At 37.9% G+C, this 23067-nt stretch overlaps 1 protein-coding gene across 2 annotated transcripts in view; it reads right to left on the reverse strand.

Moving 5' to 3' along the window:
- Positions 1 to 254: 254 nt before the first annotated feature.
- The window catches only part of RFTN2 (raftlin family member 2), a 28079-nt gene continuing 5266 nt past the window's right edge, over positions 255 to 23067 (reverse strand). For both annotated transcript variants that reach the window (XM_058028457.1, XM_058028456.1), the window contains exons 3-10: positions 22573 to 22756; positions 20532 to 20643; positions 19505 to 19817; positions 16386 to 16586; positions 13982 to 14103; positions 12779 to 12882; positions 7098 to 7176; positions 255 to 3620 (exon numbers count right to left, since the gene is read on the reverse strand). In XM_058028457.1, coding sequence (XP_057884440.1) covers positions 3351 to 3620; positions 7098 to 7176; positions 12779 to 12882; positions 13982 to 14103; positions 16386 to 16586; positions 19505 to 19817; positions 20532 to 20643; positions 22573 to 22756 — 1385 coding nt within the window. In that variant the 3' untranslated portion in view covers positions 255 to 3350. The remainder of the gene's footprint in view (positions 3621 to 7097; positions 7177 to 12778; positions 12883 to 13981; positions 14104 to 16385; positions 16587 to 19504; positions 19818 to 20531; positions 20644 to 22572; positions 22757 to 23067) is intronic.

A 23067-nucleotide genomic window follows, 5' to 3' on the forward strand; every position in this document is an offset into this window, starting at 1 on the left:
GCAAACTTTAATGCTCTGGTTTGTGCCAGCCAGGTGAGGAGGATCTGAAATCAAATTTCCTATACCCAAAATGCACCCTCCCTTTTTCACTCATCCAAGTAAGGTAAGAGTTGTCTCTCAGAAATTTTACACGGAACAAACCAGAATATTTTCCATAACTCATTTTAGTAGCATTTTCAATTTTTTCAGTTTCAGCATCCAAGCCTTAGGAAGATGAGTGGTCAAGTGCATGAAGTCAGATAATTGCACTGTCTTCACACAGGCTGAGCAAACAACTTGCCCTGACTGCCAAAGGCAAACAATGCAGATGAGGAATTCTACAGCACAGGCAACTTTGATACTATGAGACAAATGACATTAAAAAAGCCCAGCTGTCCTTAACAATCCAGGAATTGCTCTGTGGGTTCAGAGGAAACAATTTAGCATAGTTATACTGCATTAAAAAGACAGAAAAGGCTCTAGAGGATTGCAGCATTGTTAACACCCATGAGATTCATGAGCAAGGACTAAAGCATAGTCAAAACTGAGGGCTATTACTAAAAAAGAATATGGCTTTATTTCATTTTAAAAGAAACCTTTCTTGCTGAAAGTGGTGATGTTCTAGTGTACCTGTGGACATCCAGGGCATACTCAATTTCCACCCTAGTTCCAAAAGTCTCTCCTGTGCACATCCCATTAATTGTAAGGAGAATATTTCTCTTAGAAAGATGGTATTTTATTTGAATTTTCTGCCCTTTCAACAGGTGATATGGAAAGATCTCAGTTAAAAATTAAGTAATTTTTATCCAATTATTGCATTCTAGAAAGAGTAACTGTATTAAATGTATTAAATGTACTACTTTATACTTTGTAACTTAAATACTTACAGCTCAGTTTTGATTTAGGGTTCACTAATGTCAACTATCTTATTCATGGATCTTGCTTTATAAAAGGTTATTTCTTTGATATACTTTAAAAGCTCTAATTTGAACTATTCAGAACTGGAGTTCTGGACCAATTTTTGCCCATTTTACAGATTGAACTTGTATGGAGAATGACCAATGGTTAAAATTACACACAAGTTTTGGATAACTCATTAAAAATACTTCTAGAAGTAGAGCAACATATTCCAGGTTATATGAGACCAGCTGTTGCTCCACTTTCAACATGCTAGAGTTCCCTGGTGTTCTGCCAGAGACAGCTGTAACTTGTATTTCATATTTCTTGCCCATCTGTGTCCCATGGAGGAGATCCCTGCTGCCTGTGAGCATGACCAGTGCTCCCTGAGAAGTGCCACAAGAGAAAGCAGCACTTGGGCAGGCTCTGCAGGGACACCCAGCCCAGCAGAGGGATCCTCCTCCCTCAGTGCCCCAGACAGGAATGAGCATAAGGCTCATGCCCCACATCCCTGACCTGGAGGTGCTGGTGGGAAAGCTGGGAGAAGAGCCTTTGCCAGAGGGGTTCCTTACTGTACCTCCTGTTGGAGGTGCTCCCATCACTCCCCACAGCATGCAATGGCAAAAAGTAGTTGAAGCTTAATCTCCAGAGCTGTAGATGTTTGGGCAAGAAAACCTCCCAACCTGCTACAGGTAACAGTTGTTCTTTCAAAGAAAAATAAGCAAGCCTGCCACTAAGAATTTTGTAAGTAGCTCAGGAAGCAGCTCTAAAGCAATATTATTTTAAGCTCCCCCTATACTAATGATGTCAGTAGAATGGGTTTTCCCCCTACACCCCCTGCCCTATAAAATGATTTTTTTTTTCTGCATTAATTAGTTTTGCTTACTGAAATAAGCAGCGATGTTCTTGCTGAACAGCTCTGAGACTGCAGCTGAACCTCCACTATCCTGGCCATCTCCTGGGGTGCTCATTTGGAGTTAATTGTTGGTGTTCCAGTCACCGCATTAATCTGCCCACTGCATTTAGTGCCAGCATCTACCACTGTGGATTAGGCAGAGTGCACAGCAGCTGGTGGGATGCCATCCATGGGGAATGGGGTGTTGTAGGTAAATGATTCATTACATCTATGTTTGCAGCACAACACACAAAGACAGGTACCAAAATCCCTGGGTGATGTGTGTGCTGTACTGCAAACTGCAAACACAGAGTGGAGTTATGAATACATTTGCTCAGTTCTGACTTATTTTGACCAAATTATTTTACACTAGCTTAAAGATGATGAGCATTTATAATTTTTTTTTTTTTTGCTTCTAGAACTAAATTAAAAATGCACATGGTAGTTATAATCACATTTACCTTCTGGAGATGCATTTTTATTCAGCTTCTCCTCTGTAAAATACACCTTCCAGACAGCAGCATAAAAGCAGTTGCTGTTTGTTCCCCTCCCCACAGCACCTTGCCAGCACTAATCTCCCTTAATGCAAGCAGCCCCTCCCCATAGCAAGGATGGAAGCACAGCAACTTGATCCTTTCCTCTGAACATCAAGTCTGGTATTGGATGCAGCTCAATACACTTTATCCAGTGTGAGATAGATTTAGCTGAGACATTTTATATATACATCCATCTAATACTGCCTATGAAGTTCAGCCTACATCTTCCTCCTATGCATTAGCAGCATCACACTGCTCTCAATGCTTCCTAGGGAGCTTCTCAAACTACATGTTTGCAGACCGCAAGTTAATCTTTCAGGGGATGAGCAGTTCTTAATTTCCACTCAGAAGTACATTATGAACACATCATTATAATACAAGTTATAAACTCCTGGCTTACAAGTACAAGGAACTGTGAAAACCGCATAGGTGAAGTTATATTTCAGGAACAAGTTACCTACCTACAGCCTCCTGAGTTTTCCTGTCCATACCAAGTCTGAATGCAGCTTAAATTATTAACACTCTACTGTAAGACTTGACATTTCTCTAGGCTTTTGAACTTAGGCAAGGCAAAAAAAGTGAAAATTATATTAAAAAAACTAAACAACAGTCAGACAGTTCATTTTTCCCCACCAATATTTACAACATCCTTAAAAACCCCCAACAATAAAACAACCAAACAAACCCAAAAGCATTCCAGCTTGTGGAAAATTCCAAACATCCTCATTCCTTTCTCTCTCACACAATTCAAACTGTCACTGTTCTGCAGCTTTTGCTTCCTTGCTTGTCAAAAGCATTAACAAGTTAGCAGATCACCCAAGTCATGTAGTTATACTATTAAAGACAGACAGAAAAACAAATTATTTTGCAGTAGTATTATTACTACAGTAGGATTAACTCAACATGGAAAATGACAAAAATACAAAAAAGAGTTTGGGAACAGTCACAGGATTATACCAATGTATTTAAAGTAGTGTAGTTTTTTTTAAAAAACCCATTTGTGTGATTTATGTACATGTCCATTTGATGCAGTTACTTACTTATCACATACATGTGACCTGAGTGACTCCATCCTCCTGGTCAAACTGTCCATCATCCAGTTCCCTTAATACTCCATCACTGCTACTGAATCCTGGGAAGCCTCCATAATGGGAAGATCCCTCCTTGATCCAACATTGTTTAGAAGGAGACAGGTGAAACTCATCAGGTGGTTGTCCAGTTTCTACAGGGCAGAAAGTAGCCGTGTCTGATCCAACACTTCTGCTGGACACCCTGCCTTTTTCTTCCCCAGTTATCTGTCTTAAAGATTTCCTCTGAAAAATAAGAGAAAGTTGAAATGTTAGTTTATTTAGGGGAAAAACAACTGAGCCAAACACTTTGCAGTGGATCATGGATAAATTTGGTGTAGCCGCATTTTAATCACGAGTGCAATTCTCAAGAAACAAGAGATTGCCATTATCTGAGGAGCCAATTCCCATTCCCATAGTAAATCTATGCAGATAGAAGTCAGTGGCTGCTCTATACAGCCCTTTGAAATGGGATCTACAGAGTCCTTGCACAGGAGAACTCAGGGTTAATACAGTCTGACTTTATCATTGGGACTGCCTGACATGTTTGCTGTTGAAGTGATGGTTGCCAATGTCAAAAAGGAAAGTCAGCAGATCATGATTTCTGCAAATGATAGAGCTACCGGACTGTGCTGAGGGTTCTCTGAGGCACAACAATAAATAAAGGGCTTATCTCACTTCAGCATCAAGAGCTAGTTGAGTTCCTGAGATCTGTGATGGTGCAGCCCCTCCAGAGATAATGTCAGTGCCCTGAGCCACACAGAGGAGCAAGGCCAGCAAGGCAGGAGTGCCCTGAGCCACCTGCCTGGAGCCCTGCTCTCAGCACAGGCACAACTACACCAGGAGATGTCTGCCAGGGCACACTGCCCTGCCCCACAGCAGGAGCACATGGAGCTGAGAGGGAATCCAGCCTCAGCACAGAGCTGCATTTTAGTGCAAGAAGGACACAGTGCAGACACTTAAACCTCCACAAACACTTTACAGACTTTTACTATGCTTCAGCAAGTTTGTGTCCCCCTTTTGTACATTGCTAAGCTTTTTCTCAAACTCTTCTGAAACAGTAAAAACAATGGCCTGTGTGGCTAAAGGAAACATATTTAGGAAAGCTGTTACAGGGAACACTGGGAAATTAAACAAAGGGAACCAGCACTGCCTCAGGAGAAACAGAAGGAAATAAGTTTTGCCTGGACGTCACAGAAAGGGGGTGGACAAATCTGTTTAAGGGAAATAAAGAAAAAGAGAAAAGAAAAAAACAACCCCCTCAAGCACTGCATGGTTCAATCTTGCATTTCATCCTCTGAACCCTTTCCTAGAAAAACAAATGGTTTGTGACAAACAAAGTCCACAGAGACAGTACAGCCCTTGAAACCCAAGAGGCCTTTGTACTATCACATAAATCACAAACCAGGCCATAACTCACTGCCCCACAGATATATAAGAAGGCAGAGAGATGAGCTGGGAGGACATAACATCCTCTATCCTCAGAAAAGAGACCCTGTGAGACAAAGAGACCAAGTAACGGAGGATTAAAATTATGGTGAAAACCAACGCAATTGGCAAAACAGAAGGAAAATGTAACTCTGCTAAATGTTTCAGCTTCAGCCCAGTTACCTATTTAGCCCAAGCTAAATGACCTCAGCATAATGAAATTTCTGGTAGAGAAGAAAAACACTCACTGGTACTGAAAAAACCACATTTTGTTTAGATTTCAAACATAGAAATCCTGATGTAAACGGCTGCAAATCAGCTATTTCTTGTTTATTTTGAGTATGTTTAATGCTTAAGTCAAATGTTTCCCACTCCAACAACAATAAAACAACAACTACAAGACACATTTTATTTGTATACCCAAGGCTGCTCATCACCCTACAAGAGGGTGAAAGAATTTAAACAGTGACTACAATGCTTCCTATTTTTAATTTAAGCCATGTCTCAAAGATTCATCAGTTCCTGAGACTGAATGTTTTTACAGAACTGGTTTGTATTACATCTCTTGGCAGAATCCAACTTGTGACATACAGTTACACTGCCTTTTAAGAGACATAGTTAGAAGTGACATTATGCCTTCCCAAGGGTTAAAGTATCAGGAGTTCATGCCCTTATTATATACAGAGTATTGAAGAAGTAGGAAAGCATCAGGAGAAGCATTATTTTATGGCTGGCATGATTTTGCTTTATACATTTACAATGTTGCTATCAAAAATTGTGGTCCAAAATTTACTTTCAGAAATGAATTAGGAAAAGAAGTAAAGACTACAAAGTCAGACATGTGGGAGGAAGTCAGAAGGTTTTAAAGATAAAAGCTGGAGGTGCTTTTGACACAGTGGGTGGTTAGGGAAAAAAATCCACTGGCAGAATTTAGGAGAGGGTATGAATGGAGAGAGATAAAGACACTGGCAAAGGAGACTACACAGAACTCCAAAGAGCAAAAAAGCAAAAGCTCCAATTCTGAAAATGAAGAAATAAATTATAGCATACGAGAACTATCTGGGAACTCAGACAGTGGCAGAGACAAAAACAAACAGGACTTGAAGTGTACATCTTGAAGGCAAGTTCTTCCAGGCATGGAAGTACTAATTATCAGGGGACACACTGAGAAGGAAGTTAGGCTGGAGATAAGCAGAAGCCTGGAGAAGAACAAAAAAAGGAAGAGTATATTTTAGAAGCACTAAACAAAGGAAAACACAGATGATGGCAACACATTGAACAGAGAGTTAAAAAAAAAACCACAGAGAGATCAAATAGAAATGCAAGAAATTTGAAGAATTATGGAAATATTCATACAAATAGAGAAAGAAACAGCTAGGTATCACTGCCATATAATTATATGCCATGAATGAGTTTGTGAAGTTACCACTCCACTGCTGGACGTGAGTGAAAACATTCATAGCTTTTCCTAACTGCTTAAGGTTATCACAGGAAAGACATGTTGACTAGAGAAAGGCTGATCAGCCACTGAAATTGAGAACGAACCAAAAATGGAAACCCATCACAGTATGTCAAAAGACCTGGCAAAGAAAAGCCCACCAGGAGTTCACTCTTCTCTGGCCACAACAGGATTTACTGCAGCAGTGTGCTGGTGCAAGAATTGTGACACTGACTTGGAGCAGTGGAGACTGTCAGTCACTTAATCCTCAAAGCACTTGATACAACCTCCACCCAAAAGGGACAAGGTTGTTGAGGTTTAACTGCAATTCCTGCAGTTGTTGAGGTTCAGCTGCAGGAATTTTAAAGCCTCTGTCTCTGTCACAAATTTTCATGCAACAACAGCCCTTCACCCTGATAACCTGCAGGTTACTGTATCCCTTAGAGCATAGCTTAACACTCCTTTCTTCTAAAAATGTGAAAGTTGACGTTTTGAAGGTCAAAACAGTTTTCTGTTTCATGTGCAAGAGATGCAGGATTTTGATCAGACTCCCTAAAGACTTCCAAGGAAATAATGCATAGCCAAACACATTCACCTGAGACACAGTAATTCCTTAGCACAAAACAGTTTTTTACTTGCTCATGCTTTTCTCTATGGCTTAAGAGATAACAGCTGAGGAAAAAGATAACATGTGACCCAGCTGCAAAAAACATCCACAAACCTGAACTCGTTTGCAGGGAAACCATGTTCTGTCAGTTCCTTCCCCTGTTAATTCTCAAGTCTAGTTTGTTTCTGTATCTTACCATTATGTGAAGTACTAATTTTTTTAATATTAATACTGCAAAAATGTTACTCACCTCTGGTGTCTGGACAGCAGAACTCCACATAACAGGTCTCTGAAGGAAAATTACTTGCTTTGTGGCCAGATTTCCTTCACTGAAATTTAAAGAAAATAGTTTTCCAGGTTTTCAAGGCAATAATTGTCACTAACATATTTGAAGTCAACTTTAGGGTGGGCGTAAGTTCACAAGTGAGAAGAGGACAGACTAGAGTATTATCCAGTTTATTAATTCCTCAATAGTTCTATAATGATATTTTTTTAAAAATAGAAGCATAGGACTTGGTTAAAGTGATGCACATGAAAATAGGGACAGACGAGTAACTTGTATTACCATGACTGGAGTTATTTAACATGTGTGCTCTTGAAAGTTTAAATATCAGAGCTCCTGCTTTAATCCAAGTCTGCACATTTACATGTGAATCAAACCTTCACAAGTCTTTTTTGAACTTAACCTTCACTGTTAAATACACAGCAACAATTACTACCTATTAATATCACAACAACCAGGCCCAACCTTAATAGATCCATAGCTTCAGCAAATCTCTCAATACTCTGTGGTATGAAACATGGGAATTGACCTTCTTTACTGCTAAATAAAAGTTGTAAAATGTCATCTAATTGACACTTGCTGCCTCACCACCTATGGATAAAGGGCTGCAGCTCAGTTTTAATAAGGTTTGCATCAAGAATGAGATGAATGACACCAGGTGTTTTGTATGAGGGAGGTACCAGCATAGGCAGGACAAGAGAATATTTGGTATGAAAAATAAAGAAGGGGGAAAAAAAGAAGAGCAACTTCAGTCCTGGAACTTTTACAGATGTTAATACTGTTATGGTAGACAAAGCAAAGGTGTTGGTTTTTTTCCCAAAAGGGAATTCTGTAGAAAAATAAACACGACAAGTGAAGCTGCTCCCCAGACCAGATATTACTGATATGATATTTCATAAGCACTACACCCCCTTAGTAGTGGTGATAAATACATCCTGTAAGTTTTAATGTATTTCCATCAGCTTTCCACCAGAAATACATGTCACCACATGGATAGGACATGTAATACAAACCCCAACTCCATGTCACTGAAAGTGAAACAATTTCAGGACAAGAACTCCAGAATATGAAGATTTAAAAAAATCCTATTTTCTTCTAAATGTCAGATACTATATTTTTATAAGTTCTTCTCCCCTCAGCTGCTTTTGGCCAGTATTCAGTAAGATCTTTAAGCATATAAAGGTAAAACATTGGAATTGTTTGGCCAAAGGGTGACTACATATTTAATAGTGCACTAAATGAGTAGCAAAACAGAAACACCAAAGAGATGGCAGTTCATTTGAAGTATTTATGATTCTACCTATTCTATCAACCATAAAACTGTGTTATTATGCATAACATTTCTAAGAACTACTAAAACAATGTAAGCTTTTACTTCAGTATGGATATGTCACAAGATCAAACACCACACATATGAAGTCAAGGCAACTGGTGCATGTTTCACAACTGAAAACTATTTTGTATTTAACATCAGGGACCTGCTCCAAGAAAAACCAGGGATTAGAACTGTTCCTATGAGCTCAGAAGAGCTTGTCAACAGCCTGCCCCAGTAAAGCTTCTGGAAGTAAGCTCTGAGAAAGTACACAAACCAGTACTATTCTCAGCATAAACAGCCACTCAGATCAATAGTTAGTGATGATGGATTTGTGATTTTGTTTGGCCCCTCACAATCTTTTTTTCAGTCTGGCTCAACTCAGGTCACGACATATCTTTGCATGTATTCCTTGGATGAGAACAGAGAACTAAAACTCCAGCTTGTGGGAAAAACAAAAATGCAGGAGAACAAATTCATTCGTTTCCTTAAGCCTAACAAGGTTTCCTGTTCCAAGAGTCCCTACCTCACTATTTGCATTCATTAAAAGAAAGTGTTTAGATTTTATGTCATTACAAGGAAATCTGCAATCCTGCAACCTTCTTCCACTTGGTTAGGTATTTCTCTGTGCCTCAGTTATGTCTCTTTTGATCAAGTGAAAAATGTCTCTTCCAAGCAACAAGGCTGAGCACAGTCTCTGGCATGGGGAAGAGCCTAAGGCTTATTTTGTAACAGTGTCTGCATTCCTACAGAGAAAAGAAAAAAACCCAAACACTGAGCTACAGCTTGTACAAATTCTACTAGAACAGAAAAAGGACATGATGGTAAGTAGACAAGAAGTAAATTAACAAATTTCCAAGTCTGACCTTATTAAAATGCCGCACACGACAAAGCAGCTATGAGCTTAATTCACAAAGAACTCAATGACAGTGAGATTTCCACAGAATTTAAATGAGAAAAAGTGCTCAGAACAAGGGAAGCTCCACAGTTTCTCTCACATTTCTACATCCCCTCTTTGCCTCATAAGTCAGGGCATTTTGAAAATACAGATAAAGTGGTGAGCCAGGATAAATGCATAACCATAAAGTCAGTGTTTCTGCAGTGCATTGCCCAGAGCCTGCCCTGGCCATTTCAGGGACTACAGCAATCAGGGAAGGGAAATAAAGGTCACTGCAGAGTAAGGCTGCTGAAGCCTTTTTCCTGTCTCTTCTTTTAAGAGTGGTGAAGCACAACAGAGACTCTTTTGTTGAAACACCAGCAATTTGTTTGTCTGCTTATGCTATATGGGCAAAACTGTGTCCTCTTACACGTCTGTAAGTCCTCCAAAACACCATGAAGCTACAAGCTCAGTAGTACTGCCAATGGCTCTGGCTTTTACAGATCCATTTTTTAAGGCATGAATATTTGATGTAAAAAACATTTAGAAAATATGTTAGACAAGATTTTCTGGAAATGACCAAAGGGAATAAGATAAATTATTTTTATGTATGCAGGTGTGCTTTTTGTGGGTATTTTCATTTCTCAAAAAAATATAACTTTGCACTCCTTTGGAACTGGGTAGCATCTAGACTTTCAGTTTGGAGACACACACCAGCCCGGGATACTAAGTGTCCTGGCTTAAAGGTTCTATTAAATGAAAAATTTAAAAAGCCTTAAAAGTAATTCTAGTTTTCAATGACAAACATGTATGGACTTCTACAAACTCATGTTACTACTAAAAACTGCAGTAATACTAATTTACAAGCAAATACTTACAAAAGATCTGACATGAGGGAAAGTTTTACCATAAATTAGGAGAAAAGGAAGACAGAACAGAGGAAAATACTACAGTGAGTAAAAATGGGGATAATAGATAAATTTTCTTTAAATGATATGCAAAAAATCTATTTTAAAAGTAAACATGAAAACATAATTTTGTCAGATCATTCCAAGTTGTTGCTTATTTAGTTTCTTCACTGTTTCTGCAACCACTTAATATTCAGGCTGGGTTTTGAGGTCAGAGTTTTGAGTCTGGGGAAAAAACCAGCTGTTGAGCAGCATAAAGTGTCCTTCTTTATTAAGACTTTTGCATTCCTAGGATAACCCACCACCACCACAGTAATGGCATTTTTCACAGCAGACACACAGCAACCATGCAGGAATTTCTTCTCCTCTTTAAATACCAACATCATTGCCTAAAAATAGTAGTTATCAATCACAACTCAGCCTATCAAAACAGGAAGACATTCATTTTCTGATTCTCATGAGTTCTCAATCCCTAATTAGGAATTCTTGTTCATAAGCTTTTTTCATTTTTTAAAAGCAAATTGAATTGCCGTATATGAGATACATTACAGGCACACAAAACATGATTCATCCTATTTCTTCCAAGAGTAACTCACAAGCTACAGTGGGATAACAAGCATTAGACAATTCATACAAAGTCCTACTCAACCATTTAGGCCAGAAAACAAATGTTTTTTCTTAGGTTGAGTTACTCTGGTGTGGGTACAAAACGAATCCAGTTTCAGATTTGGCCAGGATAGAACCCCTTTAGCATGGGCACTGCAATTAATGCTCTGCTTGTTCCACATCTGGGATACAGCACTGCTTGAGACCTGAATATCTTCCTGGTATATTCTCACTGGTCCAAGGAACAGCCCCAGCCTAATCAATCTGTTAATGCTTCCTACAGCACTGCATCCTATTTTTTTTCCCCTTACAGCACTTTGTCTCTTAGTTGGCCCTGCCTTGGCTCTGTGATCTCTGAGGTACAAACCAGCACCATTTGATGTGCGGCAAGCACAGGCTGACACTCCCAGTGTCACTCAGCAGCTGCTCAGGACATTCCTGACCCTGCTGTCCAAACCCTGTGGGATGGGCTCAGTTACATGGCTTGTGGGACACAAAAAGTTGGAAGTTCAATATTCTCTCATCCTATGACTCAGGACACACCATGACTACTAAAATCTCCCTGCCATCCTTCAAATATTATACCCAGATTCTGAAGACTTACTCTCAAGCACCAAAATTGAATATGGTCAAAATTTCAGCTGTTTGTGAAAACCAGGCCTGGTAGTTCATATAGTCTATAAGTCACTATGTTCAAAGCTAATACACTTAGACTACAAAATTATTGAAGAAATTAAAGGACAACCATTTGTTTCATATTCTGGAAACCACTTCTTCCATAGGAAAGCAAAATAGAGACTCTCAAAAAAAAAAAAAAAAGGTACAGAACATGCCATATTTTACCAAAACTTCTTTTGTCTTTGCATTTAACCAGTTGGTAAAAGTCAACTATTAGAAAAAACACTGCCAAAAAAACCCAGCACCTATTTCCTGATCACAAAAGCCTCCTTCTTACAGGGGGTGAGTTGACTTAATTATTAAGTCAACTCACTTAATAATTATTAAGCCAAATCACTTAAGCAGAAGTCTACTTTCTTGCAACAGTTTTCTTAGAATCTTCCATGCACATCTTTTTCATTACTTGATTTAACACAGTGAGGCCTGGGATCCAAAGATTACTCAAGCCATCCACTCTTTCCACAGCTGCTAATGAGCCCTAAGACCTGCCTCAGTACATTTGTTTGCTTTTGAAGTTTGGCAATCTTAATCTAATGGGTGGAGAACTTAAAAAAGAAAAAAAAGATGAGAGAAGGGAGGCATTAAGAATGCTTCATCTAGTGTTGTATCTTTTCTTGGGAGGGGTTATTTAAGGAAAAGAAGAAAAAAAGCAAGCCTGGAACTTTATGGGGAATCCAGGTCTGCAGTTTAGCTCTTCTTATGTAGAAAAGAGTCCCATCAATGCTCTAACTAAGCATTACAGCTAGAGACCTGAAATCCAGTAGTCTGGTATTGTATTTTAGTTGAACCATAGTGTCTACATTAGAGAGGAGAAACAGCCCAATAACTTGCTGGATTAGCATATTCTCTGCCCTAATTTGCAACAAACACTCCATGACTGTCTTGTGACAACATGACTTTTTCCATGGTCTAAATCAGTCGTTCACCAAGGTCCTAAAACTAGTGAAACATTTCAACACTTGTTTCTAGTTGAAGCATGAGTAACCCCCATTGCTGTGGACTGGGTAGGTGATAAAAAGTTTCCTACATAAAATCTTTCATGTTTAGATTTACACAATGTATTTTAAATTTAGAATTAGATTCACTGAAATCAGTAGTCCTAAGCAGATAGGGCAAAGCCCTCATGAAAATGCTACTTACATCTCAAGCTTTACACACATTTAACATCAGCAGTATTTTTCTTCCTTTGACATTTAAGTATGCAAGTAATTATTGAATAATTCTCAGCCATATACACCAAGAATGCTGTAATCAAGAGTCTGGGTACCTGTCATGTCGTACAATTGGTGTAGGCAGGACACAGGTCAGCAGCCATCCAAACTCAGCCAGAGTGTGCAGTAAAGGTCCATAATCTGTTTTAATTTCACACCCCTACATTAATAATCATAAAAAGTAGTAAAGAGACTCTGTACAGGTTTTATTGGCATTTCTACACAATTACACCACCTCCCCTCTCACTTTTAATGAGATATCCTTTGAGATGACATCAAACTGTTGTTTGGTGGAGATTCATTATTTCAAACTGAAAACAACTTAAGAAGTTCAAGACTACAAAATCCATGGAAAACTGAATTTATTAACATTGGGTATGAGATCTGACTCATCAAGACATAATTCAAAGCATCTCACCCATTAAACTTGTCACTTTGTTAAATTAGTGCCTAAAACTTTTAAAGCATCATAATTAGGTGTCTCAATTGACATCTTTATTTACTCCACATATGATAAATAAGCATTTCACTTAGCTACATACTTAAGGTTTTGGTGGGTTTTTTGGTGGTGGTCTTTGTTTTTAAATATACAAGTCTTCAGTTTGATGTTAATTTTTTTCGCATTTGTAAATGTGTTTATCATTGGATATTTCACAAGTAAGAAAATGCAACAACATAATCCAACAACAACTGCTTTCAGATGTCATTCATAGCAATAATCCTAAATGATAAGAATATTTCTAAAGAGTAATTTAAGTAATTTTATTGATGTAACCCACTACAGCAGCAGATGTAAATTTATTAGGAAACCCAAGTCTCCCATATTTAGCAGTAAAAATACATATCTGAACATCACACTGAATTAATTTACTATCAAATTTCTTTTGTTGTTTTTCTAGATCTGGCTATTTTCTCCCCCTTTTAAAAAAAGGTGACCAGCACTTGCTGAAATTACACCTAAATTGGTCTGAAACACACAAAAAATCCCCCAAGATGTTTTCTTTGGTAGTTGTACTTGTTGGTATGAGCATTTACAAATGTCAGGCCAGAATTCCTCTGGCATATTTCTTTTATGCACATTTACCAATGCCCACAAATCTGATTTCATTTTTATCATTTGGGGCTTTAGTAAAGCCTATGCAGGTGACTTCAGGAAACCATCCTGAATGCTTATGGAACACTGGAACCAGCATCCTAAAGGAAAAAAACAAAGAAAAACACCAGTAGGAAATAGCACTGCTAAATCATCACCTATTTACCTCAATGACTGTCCATTGTTCAACAACTATTGCATCATTTCCTTTCCTGGTAGAACCTGGAACTCCAGCACCTTCTTCTTCATAGATAAATAATCCCTCTAAAGATTTGGGCAAATAATCCCCTGTGAACACAGACATAAGCATTAAGTTTTAGGTTGATAGATTACCAAGATGTACACAAGACATTTCTTTCTCACAGAACAGTTCTCTAAAATAAAATTAAATTACTCAGCAAACTCAAATTTGTGGTTATTTATGGACTGTGCAAGTCAACTTATTATTAAAATCCCTTTTTTTTCTACACAAATTGAACTATGAACAACTGTCTCAAAAGCATTAACCCCTTCCATACTCCAGCATGAATTCCAGTTCCCTGTATTCAACATATCCATTACAGAGGATGGGCACAACCCTTTTTTCCTCAACTTCAATATTGTCCTCCTGACAAGACATGTGGCTTTTGGTGTGGTGGGAGAGAGCACAAAAATGAGTGAACCATGAAGTGTAAAGCTCAACTACAGCCACTTAAATACACAAATGGCCACAGGAAGAGCCTGAACAAGTAATTGTAGGAGGATTCCTGATGGGAAGGAAGTTCAGAGCACAAGTGCCTGACTCACATGTCAAAGGCCGGTAGCATCCGTTTGGCCCAAACTAAAGCTGTGCATCAAATACAGATTCAGTTTCTGGTTCTCTTCCTCCTAACAGCCTTTGGGAAGCCTTTCGTGGAGATTCACATTGACAGCTGACTAACCAACTAAATTGGTACAGCAAAATCATGTAATCCTCAGAATATCAGCATTAAATCCCCTCCAATACTGGATGAGACATGTTATTACCTGGGTATTAAAGATGGGGAGTTATTCAAGCAAAGAAGAGCAGACAGCTCTCTCTGTGGGGAATGGAACACTGTATAACTGTTGTTGGACAACAGCTGCAAAGATTAATTTCAACAGCTGCAAAACCACCCTTCAGTGAACTGTAACAGATCTCCAGAGAGTTCTTTTCCAGCTCTAAAAAAACTTCATAATGAAAACTAGAGGTCTGAATTCTCACCTCTCTTCCACTGAAGGAAATTTGGTTGTTTCACTGATTTCAATAAAAAGGGGTTACAGTTTTGGAGTAAAAAAGATGACTGCTACAAACTGTGGCATTACACTGCTCATGTGCACAAAATATGCAGTTTGAGAGGGACTAGCTGCCAAATTCCATCAGAAGTAAATCTACATTGATGAGCTTATGCGCCTCTGAGTCACAAAATTTACTGCAGAGCTACAGAAACACAGTGATTCACACTCAAAACCATGGAGAGCAATGAAAACTGAACAGTTGTCATTAGTGTCAGGCTTTTGTTTTTTAAGAATCATAATTTAAATTGCAAAGATCTTGTGTTTTGCAGGTTTTTTTTTTTCATTTAAGGCCTTCAATAATCCAAGAGTTCATATTGTTTTAAATCAAAATTATCAGAAAAAAGCATAAGGCATAGTAAATACAGCAGCTGCTCAAACTGACAGTAGTTTTACCTCCTCGTACAATTAAGACAAAGTGACTTATGAAAGCCACTTTAATACATTATTAATTATCTATTACACTTGTTAATCATCCTGAGCATTGCAAAAAACTGTTTAAGGTCCCTGGAGCCTTTTCAACAAAGATTTGACAAGACATTTCTCTACTGCAACCCCATACTTTGCTTGCTTACACTGCAATAATTAATTCTAAAGGAACATCAACAAATTGCAACTTAGTACAAACAAGACAGGTACAAATGCAACCAAAGCATCACCTTGGTGAAGTATACAGTGTAGGTTTGCTATCAAACAACATTTGTTAAAATAGTTGATTGTTTTGGAATTTATTAATCATCTCAGTTTGCTTTGGTCTGTACTCCTAACACTAGGGAACTACAATTTTCTTCACTTTTTTTCAAGTAATTGTATAACAGTAGTTACTACTGTTTTTTGCACACTTTTAACTTCTGGCTTTCAGACAAATCCAATTCAAATGGAAACGAATCTCTTAATTACATATTTTACCAGCGACAGAGTTCAAGAGTTCTAAACACATTTAATCCTATTGTCTTTTCCTTGAAAAAGCACAAACCCAACCAGAAAAACTAGCACAAAAGGTTGATTTTGTTATAAAGCTGCTCTAGCTTGCTGCTTTGGAAATTGGCAATTTGATAAAACAAAGCAAGAATTTCAATTACCTCATCTACTATAAATTTGTGGAATCTGATACCTAAAAGGGAGTAATTTATTTTCTGGGCAGTTACAGATCCATCTTGACATACTCACATATATACCCTCCCATCAAGAAGCAAAATATAACCATAATTTTTTCAAATTGCATAGTTCTATGTGAACAAGCAAAAGCTTCATAACACCCGGAAGACAGTACTCACCTTTAGAAGTTTCCCAGTGTACAAAAGAATCAACTAAGGCCAATCCTTGTTTATAATAAAATGTAGTTAATTCTAGCCAGTCTGCTTCCAGTGTACTAACAACTGGCCCCTTTCTTGTTACTTTCATAGACAAAACACCTTCATGGTAGGTCCAGCAGGTAGAATCATCATCAAAAACATTGAAGACTGTATAGAGCTTGTCTAAGGAGAGAGAGAAAGGAAGAATGAACTTCAAAGACAGTGCTCCAAAATTTGTAATATTACTAATCGCCTATTTTAACATAATTTTCTATTTCTAAGCAACAGTTTTAATAATTGGTTCTTGATGTTGCTCTGTTTAAGACCTAAACACAGTCAGGACAAGGTGTGAGGGGAGGTACACTTTGGGATATAAGGAAAATGGAAACTTATTACAGCTGGGCTGTCACTGAATTCTTCAGGTAGTTGGGGTTTGCATAAAGAAAACATACAAGGACTAAGAAAAACCAGTGCAAACAGCCTTCATTTCTGCCACTTGTGGAACTTCTGCTACAAATACTAACAACTATAAAAACAAAAGCCAATTTTCTAAGCTTGCAAATATAAGGAATGCATTGCACTGACTTTAACCCATTATTCTCTGAAGTACCAGTATAATTAGTTGTTTAGCTTACTGGGATTTTCCCACAGTAAAATGATGATGGATCAGTGGAAATTAAGGATACAAAACCAATTTATCTTTAAATTGGTTTTCTGTCTAGGTATTAACACAGTGCTGTAACAAAACCAGTCACACACAAGCACTCACTAAAAACTGACATAGCCATAGCATAATTAGGAAATCACTGGTGCAAGTTACAAAACCCCAACTGTGTGAGTGTGTTCTACAAATACACTTGTGTGTCATGGGTGTAGAGAAGTAAAACAAAGCAGCTGCCCATAAATATTCTTGGATTGCCCAATAATGCTGGGCAGCCTAAATCAATGCAAACCAACCTCTAAATATCAAAGTTTTTGCACTGTCAAAACAAAGGAATTTGCTAAGATGACCCCAGTTAAGAAGTCAGTCTCTCTAGGCTCCAGAAACAGAAATTTCCAAAATAGGATTTGTACTCTAAGTAATCTGAACCAATATCTGGAAGAATCCCTCTCTGCTTTGAGTAGCGTTACTACACTCACTGCAGGTGACACCATGTGCCTAGAATAAGGGAAACTCAGAACAAAATGTTGAGCTTTCAGTAAGAGATAACTCTTTATACAGTTTTATCACTTTCACAGGTGCTTACATCCCAAGTGATGTGTTTATCATGACAAACCTTAATTTCTTTTACCATATATTGAAGTAAGATCTCTTATTCTACAGAAAAAGGAAATTGTTTCCCAATACACACTATTCAATTCCTCACATCTACCAGAAATTTACCTCCACAAGCAATGTATTATAGTCAAAATTCAATAAAATAGTTCAAAAAGCAATAGAACAGTAAAGATTCATACTTAAAATCCCCAAATCTATAACTTGGGCATAGTTTTTTGCCTCTTTTGAGCAGAGGTAAATGGAAGTGGCACACTGGCATAGCAGTATATACCTACACATATGCAAGAATGCCTTGGAAAATTCACATCAGCATTTTTCAAAATGACGATTACATAAAACAAAGAAAGGTGGTTAAGTTTCCAGAAGTTTTATCTCATGAACTCCAGTGACTTTCTATTTGACTAGTGCAGAGAAGCCTGGCATATCCTTCCTAAGCTTTTTGAAGTTTCCTGAGAACACTGCATGTAGGGGATGCACTGACTGCTGATCTACCTGGTCACACCAGCCACACAAACACTGCTCCTGAACAGAACCCAGTTTTCCACTTCTTCCTTACAGGACTGCTAATATATAGCAAACCCACTATTTAAAGCTGTAAGAGAAGAGTTAAGCTTTACCAGATTATGCTATAAAGGCTCACTTGTAGGAAAACTGCTTTTACTCAAGTGTTAAAAATAAGAGGGACATTGATTATCTCTGTGCTTAGAGTCATCATTCTCAGAGTCTACAAACTGAAGAGCTGCTTTAACAGGAAAGTGAAAAGGTGGCTTCTGAGAGCAATTAAAACATGTCTGGCTCATCAGGGAATGCAGCCTGACATGAAAGTTTCATGCTGCCTGCTTTCCACATAATTCTGTCTTGCATTAGTTCTCTTACTCAGATTACTTCTTTCTTTCTACCTTTTCCTCTTAGCAGCCAGGAGGCTTAAGAGCTTCAGTACCAGAAGTCAATGTTTCAGACCATTTTTTGCACAGACTACACCAAGCACCTCATCCTTCTACAACAAAGTAGTCTATCACAGCATCAGCATTTTTTCAATTATGCTTTTCCTTCCTATACTTCTAATGCTTACTTTTCTCTAAGAAATTCATTTTGTAACAATTATTGTCTTCGATTTCATGGTCAATGCATTAATTTCAGTGATCTCTTTCAGGACACTTCTTGAAGGCACGTTAACCAGAAAGAATCCATTATGAACGGATTTATTTGGTGTACATTATGTGAGTTGCCTGGAAGCATGTAAAATTATGGCTCTAGCTGGAAGGGGCTCTCTTTGTTGTCATCTTTGAAACAGGCACAACTGGAATCACAATGTATACTTTGAAATCATTACGTGTTTATAATTTTATATTGAGTAAACCTACATGTGCATTCCAGAAAATATTTTATAACAACTGCATCCTTCTAAAAGGAAGGATTTTTACTGCCACATGTTTGTTATACACATATTGAGCAAAAAACCTTGAAATGTGCCACATTTCAAGCCACAATTACACTGTGGGCGATCTTGGGGCGTTCGTTTGGTTTTCTTTTTTTCTTTAAATTGTGAACTAGAATTCTGACAGCACATCTACAATAGTCTATATGAAAAGTGAAATATCATTTTAATATATTACTACAGCTCACATACATAAAACAGGAGGTGAGTGTTCCTTCTGCTTTTTTTACTGGCAACTCTTTTAGAAATAGTATGCATTTACATATGCATGTGTAGAGGTATCTTCCAAAACCAGTATTTGATACAACAGAAAACACTGTTTTATTTTTTCCAATGCCTCAATAAAATACCTTATTTCTGCAACAAACAAGCAGCATTTATTACCATCTCCTTTCCGTGGTTTAGAAGGGCTGACTTCTTTTCCAAACTGGAAATCTGAATCCTCTAACAGTCTGCTTTCTCCATGCATTTCTTCCTCTATCCCACTCTCAGACGAGTGACCACTCAATGTCCCTTCATTCCAGTTTTTATAGTTTTCCTCAAAGTTTTCTCTTCTGTGTTCCCTATTTCTTCTGCCCAGTGTTGATTCCAGCTCTGCACCTCCATCTGCACTTGTTCCATTACAGGCTTTAGGATGAGGAAAATGTTGTGTTACAAATCCCACAAACTTCTTTCCTCTTTTAGCAGCTTCATTAACCTGCAATACAACATAAACTTAGCTGCAAAATCATTTTACAATTGCATAGATCTTTTTCTTCTTTAAAACTTGTACATACATGAACCACTTTACTAAACTGCTGAGGACATAAAGGCTAACACTGTATTACAGAAGGGCGACTGGTCTTTGATGCTGCTCCTGCTTCAAAGTAAATGGAAGTTTTCCAGCATGCCTTTGGAGTCAGGCCAAGAAAGGTGGCCAACACTGGTACTGACTTCAGAGTAAACAAAATCCCTCTTTTAGAACAAACCCAAAGTACTTTATTTACTGTGCTGTATTGATAAGCAGCATAGCAGAGCAATAAATAATATTTCTCTAAATACGTGATGCCAGTCATACTAAAAACACTTCTGTAGTATTGGAGGTCAGTATCTCTCATGAGCCATGACTCATGTTATATTTTTTGTTGAAGAACGAAAAGAACATTTCTTCTTGGGTACTTAACTCAGAAAAACAAAATTCACATATCATACAAGTGTTTTATAATGAGAGACTGAGCTTGATTTTGCTTTCAGTGAAGACTTCCAAAGCTTTACAGAGATATTGACAAAAAGTAACTCTTTTCTCACTCTGAGAGAAATTTTGTAGCTTCTATAAAATCAACACAAAACTAAAACCACAACCACTAAACGTAACTTACACTTATGATAGAAACAAAAATCTGAAGAGAAGTTGGAAAAAAACCTCCCTTACCTTTTCTAGCAGTTCTTTCACTACTTCATTTGTCAGTGTTTCATATGTTAAAGGACATTCCTCAATCACCAGCCTGGGGTGCCTTTGTGCTCTGGGTGCTGCGTGCTTCTGGCTAGAACACAGAAAGAAAGCAGTCTTTGTCAGGAGTTTGCTGCTAACTTGAGCAAATGCTTGCATATAGAATTCTTTTCTTTAGGAATAGTTATGAATGAAATCCTGACAATGCTTCTTCATACTATTTAGAAGTCAATGGGTTTTGGTGCTTTGTTCTGTTTCTTACACAAAGTGACAGGTACTATGTGTTTCAATGCCAGGATGAGAATATTAATATTTAACAGGAATTTAATCTAAAGACCATGCAGAGAGATATTTTGGAAATGAAGCTTTACTGATAAACAGCTCTGCCTTTGCAATAAATAAATGCAAAAATCTGAGAATGCAAAACACACAAATTAAAACTAAATTTAGTAAGCACAAAGCAGATTCAGTTTTGTAGAAAACACACCATGAATAGAAATGGTCCTTTAACACTGTTAACATGCTGCTGCTTAGTTTTTGTAACTAAAGGAGAGCTGCAGCTGTTAAATGAAACACTATAGGCAAATTCAAGGAACACAATGCAAAAACACTTACTGAGGGTTAAATAAGGTTTGAATATCTCATATTGAAGCTGACAAACCCCAACTTCCATTTAAAGACACAAAATAGCACTCATGTTTCATCTAAAGCCAGTTATTAGTCAGACAATATTTAGTGTATGCCAATAATATAATGGGATTTTATTTGATGCTTTCTTTGTATAATAATTTCATTTAGAAAATCAATGCTAAATGAAATGATCAGACACATTCAAATATAGAAGTAGACCTTCCAAACAGTAGTTGAGGAAGGTGTATTTGCCCACAGCAAAACCAGCCTTGGTACATATGGCACCTGGGAAGGAAACTGGAACCTACACCAGTTTCACAGGTATGCTACAGTCTCATCCTTCACCCATTCAGGGCCTAAAGGTTCGAACAACAATTTCCAAAGGATGCCACATCTACAGGGATAAGGCAAATTGTGGGAGCCATGTGCTGGGAGTGCCAGCTCTTGGAAGCCTCAGCTCCAGGGCAAGCATTTTGCTTTCTTACTCAACTTTCTGCCCACAGGAACAGCATTCACCTTGTTTGCAGATGAATCTATAAAGGTTAAGTTGCATGAACAGCAAATACTCCCAAAAATGCTTGTTTAATCAAAGGGTTTGAGAATTTCTCTTAAATGAACACTTAGAGAAAGCATTACTTCAGTGGCAGCAAGGCAGCTTCCAATTCACACCTTCCCAGCCCTCAAATAAAGACAAGAACCTTTGTGCATCACATAAGGACTCAGAAGAGAAGGGGAAGCTTCACAGCTTTTAATGCTGTAAGAAATCCACTTTCTAGTTATTCAAAATAAGAAGAGGTTATTTTTTTTGCATTCAAAGGAACTAATGAATGGTAACATTGCTTTGCATGTGTTTTTAGGATCACATGGTGATTTTAATGCACATGGTGATTTTAACTCCAAAATCAGGAGTAATAAACAAGACCATGGATCTGGAACATAAACAAGCTCCTGCCTCTCCCTCAGTGTCAAAACAAAGCTTTTGTATGACCTCTGCTCCAGAATGAAGATTTTCTTCTTAATAAGGAAAAGCCCAAACTATCCCTGACAAATTAATTCACAATCTATGTCATTTTCCCCTGGGAAAGAAAAGTTTTGAAAACCAAGAAAAAGCAAGCATAAGATAGTTTAAAGGTGCTTATTACTCTCCTAGTATTTTAGTTAATCTTATTTGCTGCAAGTGCTAAGACAGATGATATTACACTTTGGATTTTGTTAGGCTATTTACTAAGGCAAAGGAAACATTAGCTTAGTGTGTACTTAGCATTAATTAAAGACACTACTAACTGGCCAATCTGAGGTGCTCATTTCAAATTGATAAGCAATGAATATTGAGCAGCCCACACACAAATGGCTTCAGTAAAGGATCAATGTACTCAAGTAATTTCCCTGTTACCTCAGCTTTACCCGGGAGAGCACCACTCGATACATGTGACTTGCAGGGAAGCTCCTCCTCCGTCCCACTGGCAGCAGAATGGGATGCACAGCTCCCACAACATAGCCTTTGCTGTAATACTCTTCCACCCGAGCTGCTATATCCAACACAGAACTGATCCTGATCACTTCTGGATTTGAAGAAGCTACAAAGCATTGAAAGCAGAAGAGAAGCACATGATACTGTGTATGTCTATAAACTCTTTGGATGAGTTCCTTTTATGCAAACCCAGAAAACCTACAGTCCTATTTATACAAGAAAAAGCAGATTCACGGATGATTCAACGCTATTCAACTACTTCAAGTACCTATTTTTACAACTTAATACAATCTATTTTTAACGTACTTGGCAACATTGTCTGTTTGATCAAGGTCTGCCAAGCTGATTTAAAAGCTGTGTTAACATCTAAACACATAAAAGAGTTGAACTTAACAAAGCAACTATTTTGTCTAGTCC

The sequence above is a fragment of the Melospiza georgiana genome, chromosome 7 (assembly GCF_028018845.1).
Source record: "Melospiza georgiana isolate bMelGeo1 chromosome 7, bMelGeo1.pri, whole genome shotgun sequence".
Taxonomy (NCBI): domain Eukaryota; kingdom Metazoa; phylum Chordata; class Aves; order Passeriformes; family Passerellidae; genus Melospiza; species Melospiza georgiana.